At 42.3% G+C, this 10569-nt stretch overlaps 1 protein-coding gene across 2 annotated transcripts; it reads left to right on the top strand.

Moving 5' to 3' along the window:
• Positions 1-1333: 1333 nt before the first annotated feature.
• On the top strand, positions 1334-9387 carry NPY2R (neuropeptide Y receptor Y2). 2 transcript variants are annotated; one of them, XM_037168082.2, is made up of 2 exons: positions 1334-2540; positions 6923-9387. In XM_037168082.2, the coding sequence occupies exon 2, from the start codon at positions 6936-6938 to the stop codon at positions 8082-8084; it is 1149 nt and encodes a 382-aa protein (XP_037023977.1). In that variant the 5' UTR covers positions 1334-2540; positions 6923-6935; the 3' UTR covers positions 8085-9387. The 2 variants fall into 2 exon arrangements, with proteins under 2 accessions (XP_037023977.1, XP_037023978.1); XM_037168083.2 differs by having other exon boundaries at positions 6936-9387.
• The last annotated feature ends 1182 nt before the right edge of the window (positions 9388-10569 follow it).

Genomic DNA, 10569 nt, shown 5'->3' on the forward strand with positions numbered 1-10569 from the left:
GGCTGCTGACCAGGATGTCCGTGGACTATTCGAATCTTCTGAGACCCATAGATGTCCATAAGGGAGTGAGGCAAATATTGGTGTGTGATTGCTTGGATACTTTTGAAAGGCTGTTCTAAAGGAGGCAGAAAATGTTTTGTGCAGTCGTGTCAGTGAAATTGCTTTGCAGTTGAGTCCTGCAAAGCATACTCTGCAGGACAGCACCCCTCTGCTTTCCTATGTGTTCTTTCAAACCCTCCTACTTTCTACCATTACGACTCCTTGGAACCTACTTCATTCTTCACTGGAGCAAATATATTAAGAAGCATGGAGCCTGTTGCATGAAACACATGTGTGAGCAGGGAATATTCCAAGGCAAAAGAACATCTACAAAAGTATTTTAAGTGGAGCTGTGTAGGGCATGTTGGGTGTGTCCTGTTCTGTCTACTTTTGTTTCTTGGTAATGGAAAAGCCCAAGCTGCTTTGTTTTATAAGTAATTCCTATGCTCCTATGGGCACAATTCTACATCAACCAAAGATTATTTAGGAATAAACTGTGTTAAGATGTCTTGCAAATGCAGTATTATTGGGGCAGGTAAATAAATGCACCAAGGTTTGAAAACCCAATCTATTTGAGGTCAGGCCTTAACTAATATTTGGAAAGAGTATTTTTAGTAGTTTAATGCCTCCTCCTTTTTGACTGTTTCAGAGAATTTCCAGGCAAACCAGTATGACCATCCTCATTTCAGAAATGAAGAGACTGCCCCAACCCACGTGGCTCAGTTGGTTGCATCATCCTCCTCGAAGCACCAGGTCAGTTAGATTCTGGTCAGAGCACTTGCCTGGCTTGAGGGTCGTCCTGGTCTGAACACATTTGAGAGGCAGCGAATTGATGTTTCTCTCTTACATCGAGTTTCTCTCCCTTTCTTTCTCCCTCCCTTCCTTCCCTTCCTCTAAAATAAATAAATAAATATCTTTAAAAAATAAATGCAGTGACTGATGCATAGAAAGAAAGTAGTGTGTGCAAAAAAAAAAAAAAAACCCAGCAGAGGTCAGTTAAGAAAAAAAAGTCATTTTCCAGTTTGAGGCTTTTGTTTTCCTAACTTGATAGAGTCTGTTGTCCCCACTAAAAATGAACATGGGAAAGAGAGTGGCTGTGAACTTCTAGAAGACATAGCTCTGAATAAGAGTTTGGGGAAGGAATACCCAAGACATAGACCCCATAGCTGTGTGAACTAGCTCCACGATTCTGCCTGCCTTTCTCTGAACCACTAACTCAGCCCGCCAGGCTGCAGGCGGTTAGTTAGCAGAGAGCTTCGCCAGGAGGGGACAGGCGCTTGTTGTGGGAAATGACCAAAGAGCGAAGGATTGCGAAGTCAGCTGCCTGGAGAAAGCGCCATTTGGTTTTATTGGTGGCCTGTAGTTTTCCTCTTCCTATTCCAGCTTTTGCCTGGACCCACCACCCTAACTGCTTTAGAATCTGAAGTCGCTGCGCTACACAACTTGAACTGTCAGCAGACACCTGTTAAAGGCGGTTGCTGATCGTGGGCTACAAGAATCTGAACTCTCTTTCCCTTCCTGTGGGAGCGCAGCCACCGCCCACTTTGAGTCGCATTAGCGCCCTGCGTTCCAGCCTGGGACCCAGGTACCTGGAGTTAACACCCGCGCAATTGTGCCGGAGCTTTGCCCAGGTTCTGCACAGGTCTAGCGTGCCACTTTTGCTCCTACAAGCGAAGAAAAGGAAGAACTTCTGCCTCCCAAGTCTGCCTCCCGCCAGCTGGAGACCTCCTGCCTGCCGCGCCAGGGACCACAGCCCCTCTCCCGCAGCTGGGTCTGTCCTCCAGCCTTCGCCCTTTTCCGGAGGGGATTGGGTGAATACACACCCGCATCCGGGGGTCCATTCTTACCAGGTCATCGCTCACAGAACTGAGGAGCAGAGAGCAAGGCGAGGGGTTCGCGGAAGGGAGAGGGGGTAGACACGCTGCAAACGTTTCTGAAGAGTATCAAATTTGGGAGTTGCCCGGGGGCAGTGACAGTGGCAGTTGGCAGGCGGTAGTAGGGACCCGCGAGGGGCGCGGCGCTGGGTAGGGTCTTGCTGCAAAGACTTCCAAGCCCAGGAGGCAGCGGAGAGGCTGTGGTTGCTTGTCCCTTGCTCCCTCGCCACGGAAACTTCCCATCTACTCCTCTTCCCTGCGGACCGTCGGCCTCCATCTCAGCACCGGTTTCTTTGTCTCCGAGGAGGGGATTCACATCTTCTCCGTCCTTGCCACCGCCTTCTCTGCGGCCTCCCACCCCCACCCGCTCACCCCGGCTGCTCAGTGCAGGGCCGTACCCCCGAAGCGCGCTTGGCCACAGGCGTTGCGCCGGCCCGGCGGCGACCTCCACCGCTAGGGCGACGCTGCGTGTCGGGCTGCCCTGCGCCATCGGAGCAGACGGAACTGGACTTGCCTTCGGGGACCTTCCAGTGCCTTCTCCGGGTCAGCGGCTAGATAATCATCATTCCGACGGACTGCACACGTCTTGCGCGCCTAAGCTAAAACACGAGGGCTGAGTCAGTAAGTGTAAGTCGTAACTATGATTCACCTTCTGGGAACTAAAATACAGCCCACTGCCCCCCCCGTCCCCCCCCACCCCAAAAAAGCGCTCAGGTCCCTGAAGAGGGCATGGGGGAGGGGAGGTCCTCAGGAATGTAGCAACTTTCCCTCCTTATTTAGGTCAAAGGTGAGGGTTGGGAGCGATACCATCCCCATTTTCTACTTTTGCTAGAATGTTGCTTTTCTACTGAAGATGCTTGCCTATGTTCTTGACCTTTCCTTCCAGAACAGCAAGTAGTTACAATTCCTACCTCTGCTCTTAAAAATCACACCTCTGTCTAAAGGGGAAGGACATGCTGTATTCTTCCAGGCTCTTCGCAGATAAACACGTTTATTTAAGCGTCCACTGGTTTTCCACCAGAAGGGTTCACCCACTGGTTGGAGCATATATGGTGGATGAAAAGGAGTCAAAAGTAAAAGCCTTAAGACTTCTTTTGGCAATAGGGACACACTGTTTAAACTCAGTAACAGGAAACAGACAATGCTGTTTTCAAAGAAAACCCACAAACTCAGATATACTGAAGAGAGACATTCAAACCCTTTGGTAAATATTTTCAACTTCCTGCTTATTAGGCAAATAGCCATCTCTTGTATGTAGCATTCTTGGATGTCCAATCCTCTCTCTCCCAGAACAAAGGAGTGTAAGGTGAGTAGCATGATTTTGGGGGGTTTTCTTTGGGAAAAAGTCCTGGAAGGTTGTGTGGTTGATGAGATGTTAAGTTTTACTAAAGCCAATCTGTGACGATAAGAGCACCTACTGTGGTGAAAAGTCCTGCAAATTTAAACATATAGTTAAAGCATCAACTGCTGTCCCTCTGAAACTACTTAAAGTTCTTTGAATCCAAACAACTCGAAGTCATTTTCCTGTTCTACAAAGAAATATTTCTGTAACAGAATCTCTAAAGAGTCACTTATTCAAGAAAACTTTACCATGTATAGTTTTCCTTAAATGTCTTGAACAACGTGAGTGCCTCCTTTGCTTTATTTCAAGGGCTTTCCCCTTCTCAACTTCTCCTTTAGGTTCTGTGCTCTTGAGTTTATAATGTGGCAACTCCCCCTATATACTCTCTTTTCCCCTTCCAGTTTTCCAGAAGTGTAGTTATGAAATATGGAGTCTGGGTGAGCTCTGACCTGGCTGAAGTCCAGAAGTGTGCTTGAGAACAGCTGTTAGCACCCATATGCTAATAGCTTGTAGATCAATAACTATTTCTGCAGAGGCTTTCAATAAAGGGGCTTTGAAATGAAGAAAATGGGGCTGAAAAGAAGAAAAAGTTAATACGGAAAATGTAGTCCTAATAGTCTTCTATCTCAGGCTGTCTCTCAATTAGGTTTGCTGCAAACCTCTAACTCAGACCTCTTGGAGTCTTGTTAATGCTATTAAGGAATTGTTAGGGCTGACTAATTATGCTCTGTAAAGTCTCTCTCTTAGTTTAAGGGAAATGGCACAGCCTATCAAATATACACCCCAAGAACTGAAGAGATAGTTTCCATTTTCTCTAATTACTAAAGAGAGGAAGCAAATACAAAAGAGGATCTGGGCTTCTTGGAATACTCTATTTCAATTTTATAGAGACAGACCTTGAGTATGTTAGTAAATGAAATACATGAGTACATGGAGATCTCTGTAATAAAGGATCCTATTAAGGTGTGTTTGTGGTGTGTGCACACAGGAAGCCCTTGAGACAGAAAGTTGCCTTATGGATATACTGACTATTTTCAATGTTCTAATCAGAGATTGATTTAAGAGGGATCTTGGGACAACTTTTTTGTAGAAGTGGTTACCTGACTAAGACCAAGAAAATAATGACAAGAATGGCATATCAGAACAAGAAATTCTGTACAGGCAATTATATTCGGTAAAGAAGAGAATTCATTGGCATTTTGCTGATCTCAAGTATTCAGCAAAATTCTGTTTTCCTTTAGCTTCATATTTGTTTTGCCAAATTACTGAGTACCTTTAATTTGCTGATGGTGTGCTAAGGATTAAACAATGGGTGGAAAAGATCCAGTTTCTGCCCTCACAGAGGTTGCTGCATGGCTTGTTGGAAAGAATGCAACTGCAATGTGGCATGTGAAGCTTCAGCACTAGACGTGAGCACAGGTTGTTGGGGGAACTGGGAGGCTTCCCCCCTCAGGGCAGGGATGGCAGAGAGGCAACAGAAAGGCTGATTGATGTATTGCTGGAATTGGGATTAGTTTAGTAGACAGAAGCACAAGTATATATTGGAACATCAGGAGAAATGAAGCTGAGGAGTAGGCAGGAGTGAGTTCAAGAAAAACTTTCAACATCGTACAATGGAGTTGGAATTTCTTCATAGGTCTGTGTTGTCAGCCTGTGCAGGCACAGCCTTTCCTGAAAGAGCACACCCATGAGAGCAGCAGATCCTGCAAAACAGAAGCTGCTCAAGAATGTAAAAGAGAAGGAATTACTTGCAGAGAATTGGCTATACAGGCAATGAAAGCCAAATGGGGGATGTTGAGGTCACCCAGGGATTAGCAAGAGCAAGGAGACATTGCTGCTCCCAGCTAGAAGGACACAAAGAGGAGACAGTGTGACTGAAGCCTGGGGACCAGGGCTATCCACTGGAAACAGAACCACTATGGGCCAGCCCTGTGGGAACCAAAACTGAATGGGCCGCTGACGCTCTGCTCAGAGGACAGAAGGAAGGGGAAGAATACATTGGCTTCTTCCTTCCCCCTGTCCTGTAATTAATTGCCTCCCAGGGCTTCCCACTGGCCAGATCCCACCAGCATTCTGATGAATCAGGAGCCTGCAAGAGCCAGTCCTCCAGGGGAAGGGTGAGCAATCAGCTGGAGGCATGAAGTCCCAGCCAGGCATGGTCTGTAGGCTGAACAAATATGACTCACCAATGTAGGTAGATGACATTATGATTAATAAAAAAAACAAAGTCATTTAAAGGAGGTTCTTAATTAATGGCAGAGGCCTTTTGTCATTCATTACGATTATATTCAACAGGTGCTACCATTGTGAGGTTGGGTTCTGAGTGTTTTTAGAGACTTGAAAAGGAAACTATGTGTTAAAAACTGACATATGATAGTATTTTAAGCAATCTGGGGACATTGGGGAAATAATATGATCACATTTAGATATCATAAAATCCATTTTCATGTCAGAACAGGCTCTGTCCAGTAAAATGTAACAGCTTTGGAGTAGAGTCCCTCTCTTGTTGCCTTGTCCCCCAGCACAAATTCTAGTTCTTGACATAAGTTTTTAAATGCTTGCTGGATGCAAGGATGGACTGTGCCTGGCATTTAGAAGATGCTCAATTATTTTTATTCAATGAATGAATAAAGAAGGAAGAAAAGAAAAGAAAGAGATAAATTAGAAGGCTATTAGAATAATATGTTAAGAGATCAAGGGCAAACTAACGTGGTAGAAAGAATAAGAGGACCACTGGGAGAATATGTCAGAGATCAGTCTGAGGATTTTGTTAAATACGTGGAGTAAAGGAGATGAAAAAGCCTAGAATGGTTACCTGCTCTTGAAGTGACCTTGGCCTGATGAAAGGAGACAGCACTGACTGAAGTAGGGCATGTGGAAGGAAGAGTCTGGGGTTGGGGACGAAAAGGGTTCAAACTTTAGTATTTAGGGGTTAGAAAGAGATGTAGTTCAGATTTGGACATATTTTTTGCATGGTTCCTGTGTAGGATACTGCTGTATGTCAGGTAGAAAGTTTATTTTAGATAATACAAAAAAAAAGCAACTGTTTTTGCACAGGGCACTTAACACTCTTCCCTACACCAGGAACAATGGCTGGAAACAGAATCTGCTGCCAAATTCAGGCACCAGGCAGAAGGTTTCAATATTTATCTTCTCCTGTGCAATTTGCTCATATATCTATACATTTAGAACAGTCAAGATATTGAAGGAAATTTTCTTTTTCTAACTTAAAATTAATTTAATAACTTATAGAAGTTATAAAATTAATAAAGTTTCTAATATTCATTTCTCATAGCATGGGTTGAGTCAGGTGGGTGGCATTCACATAGGAATTACATTTATACTGCAAGTATTATGTTTCACCATTATAATATACATGTCAAGGACTGGATTTAATTCATCCATATTTAGACTTAGACATAGAACCGACACATTAAGGGGCCCTTTTTGTAAAATATTATTCTGTGTACAATTTGAAGCATCAGAGGACAGGTATTTTGAGCCCCAACCAAAATTAAACCAATCCTTTTGTGATATTATTTTGTCTCGCCCTTGCTTTTTCCTTGTTTTATAGGTGTTCTTTCTTTCTTTCTTTCTTTCTTTCTTTCTTTCTTTTCTTTTTTCTTCCTCTATTTCCTTTTTTTTCTTCCTTTCTTTTTAATTGTAGATTCTTGTGCTAGATGCTGAAAATGGGCCCACTAGGTGCAGAGGCCGATGGGAACCAGACAGTGGAAGAAATGAACATGGAGCAGTATGGCCCAGAGCAGACCACCCCCAGAGGAGAGACGGCCCCTGACTCTGAGCCCGAGCTTATAGATAGCACCAAGCTGATTGAGGTACAGATTATCCTCATATTGGCCTATTGCTCCATCATCTTGCTTGGGGTGATTGGCAACTCCTTGGTGATCCATGTGGTGATCAAATTCAAGAGCATGCACACAGTAACCAACTTTTTCATTGCCAATCTGGCTGTGGCGGATCTTCTGGTGAACACCCTGTGCTTGCCATTCACTCTTACTTACACTTTAATGGGAGAGTGGAAAATGGGTCCTGTCCTCTGCCACCTGGTACCTTATGCCCAGGCCTTGGCAGTACAAGTGTCTACAATCACCTTGACAGTAATTGCCCTGAACCGACATCGTTGCATCGTCTATCACCTGGAAAGCAAGATCTCCAAGCGAATCAGCTTCCTCATTATTGGCTTGGCCTGGGGCATCAGCGCCCTGCTAGCAAGCCCCCTGGCCATCTTCCGCGAGTATTCGCTGATTGAGATTATTCCTGACTTTGCGATTGTGGCCTGTACTGAGAAGTGGCCTGGTGAGGGGAAGAGCGTGTATGGCACCGTCTACAGTCTGTCCTCCTTATTAATCCTGTACGTTTTGCCTCTGGGCATCATATCTTTTTCCTATACTCGTATCTGGAGTAAACTCAAGAACCACGTCAGCCCTGGAACTGCTAATGATCACTACCATCAGCGAAGGCAAAAAACCACCAAGATGCTGGTATGTGTGGTGGTGGTGTTTGCGGTCAGCTGGCTGCCTCTCCATGCTTTCCAGCTTGCTGTTGACATTGACAACCAAGTCCTGAACCTGAGGGAGTACAAACTCCTCTTCACCGTGTTCCACATCATTGCCATGTGCTCCACCTTTGCCAACCCCCTTCTCTATGGCTGGATGAACAGCAACTACAGGAAAGCTTTCCTCTCTGCCTTCCGCTGTGAGCAGAGGTTGGACACCATTCACTCTGAGGTGCCTGTGACTTTCCAGGCCAAAAAGAACCTGGAAGTCAAAAAGCATCATGGCTCTTTTACAGGGGCAACCAACGTCTAAGGAAACTCTGGTGTGAAAATGGCTGGGTGAATTTTGACCAGAGCTACAAATCTGGTTGCAGAGAGCTTCCAGGTGCATCCTGATTTCCTATTTGAAGGAAGAAAATGAGCATCTGAGTGGAAGTACCTGTGGTGTCATTCATGGGAACCTCCTCAGCAGAGGCGAGGTAGAAGCGCTAATATTTGAAGATAGGACAACAAAACAGTCGTGCACAGTTTCTTGGCTGGTAGGTTGGATTATGAGTGAAAAGAGAGAGCAATGCTTATGACTGTTGCCCATAGTAAAGGAAACCTGAACAAGGAATTAGAGTAACATCATCACTAAGAGGTGATGGCTAAATAATTTGGCTTTCAGATCACATCGGGGAGTAGCATGGCGATGATATATGATTCACTGCTCCCCCTCATCTGATGAAACAGCAGATTTTTAGGGAGCCACAGGTTCTTCTTTATTATACTTTGGTTTTTTATGAATCTTTCTATAAATTAAAAATCCACCAGGAAATACTGCAGGTAAATGTTACCATCCATTTGCATGACTTCAAGTAAATAAACTGAAATTTGCCATACAATTAGTATTTTGGCAAACGATGGGGGAAATCCTTCATAGTCAGCTGATCATTCTTTTTTTAAAAAAGATTTTTATTAATTATTTTTTAGAGAAGGGAATGAGAGAGAGAGAGAGAGAGAAACATCAGTGTGTGGCTGCCTCTTGCACACCCCTACTAGGGACCTGGCCTGCAACCCAGGCATGTGCCCTGACTGGGAATTGAACTGGCGACCCTTTGGTTCACAGGCCAGCTCTCAGTCCACTGAATCATACCAGCCAGGGCTCAGCTGATTGTCCTTAAAACCAAGTGCATGTTTAGTGAAAAGTTGCTTCAACTCAGAATCAAAGGTTGAAATTCTCAGAAAATGTCAACCATCATTAACTTCTCATTTCAAGTTGTCCCAGCTTTCTATAGATACTACTTCAATAACAAATAAGCATACAATGTAATCTATTGTAGTCATTTAATTAATTAATATTAATTATTGTCACTTTGAGCAAGTACTATTCCTATGTTGGAACTGAGTTTGTCTTTACTAGAAATTAAACCTATTAGAAAATAATTTTGTGGCCTTTTGAACATTTTGTGGTTATTTGTAAATGATTTTTACCCAGGTACATAGCTCTAATGTGTTTACAGAACACTGCAGTGTTATTTTTTTTAATTCATCCTTAGTTGGCTCATTCATGACCAAGAAAACAGCATGATTTCATCAAAATAGAACCCATCTGGTAAAAAAAAATCTTCAAAACATTGGATTCATTCCACTTTGCAAATATTCTGTTTGGATCAACATAAATTATGCTCGTCTTAAAGTTATTAGCTAAATTATTTGGATAACATGAATATATACATAATAAAATTATACACAGTGGGACACAGATACTATAGTATTTTTCATTTAATGATTTTAGGAATATAATTTTTATTTTAATAGTGCCCAACCAAAGATGCCTAAAATCCTATTATGTTCATGACAAATAATCAACATGTTAAGATAATTGTACTTCTTTGGATGCTGTTAAAGAAATTTTATTGCAGTCATATTTTGTAAACACAGTCCAAATAAAATACAAATATTTACATATTTGTAAATATGTAAATACATATTTTTGTAAATTTTAAATAAGTCCCATGTGAGTATTACATTTAATTACAAGCATTAACTTTGTGAACTGGAGAGTTTTATTTTATGGGTATATTTAACATTTGTACTATGGCTCTCACTGAGTTACTTCTATGCTAGAAATGAAAGATTGGTCTTGAAGAGGACTGCACTTTGAAATACAGAAAAAGAATAAAAACAATAGAATTTAGATCATGTGGAAGACTGATTAAGAAATAAACAAAAAATGCTGTATATCTGTAATATATCATATAATTAAAGATTTCATTTTTCTGTTGCTCTTGACATAAATGTCTAAGGAGAAGGTTTTTGTTCTTTAAATAGCAGTTGCTTTGAATAAGATACCAATAGAAAATTGTGGTTAAAAGTTTTTTGAGAATTCTTACACTATAGGAAATGTGTATGCTGCTGTATTACTTGTTTTAGTAGTAAATTATTGGAATTTAATTAATGATCCAATTAATATATGATCTAATTCACTCTGTTAACTCAATAAAATATCTTTTGCATAGTACATTCATCTGTTGAAATAAAAAGAATTTGGGAAACTAGAGAAATTGAGTGATATTTTGTATCACTTCCTGTTCAAGCCAAGATAGTAAACCTTTCACACAATTAAAAATGGGAAACTCATGGTGACTCCTCATCAGTTAATTCATCTCTCTTTCCATTCCACACATGAACCTGCACCAGAGGGTCCACTGACAATGCCTGAGTCTTTTTTTTTTTCAGACCAGAACTTTCACCTGAATTTGGATTTCTATAAGCAGTCTTGACATGAGCATGCCGGTGTCTCACCAGCAGAGCAA

Source organism: Artibeus jamaicensis, unplaced genomic scaffold (genome assembly GCF_021234435.1).
Source record: "Artibeus jamaicensis isolate MK-2021 breed Jamaican fruit bat unplaced genomic scaffold, CSHL_Jam_final scaffold_537, whole genome shotgun sequence".
Classification (NCBI taxonomy): Eukaryota; Metazoa; Chordata; class Mammalia; order Chiroptera; family Phyllostomidae; genus Artibeus; species Artibeus jamaicensis.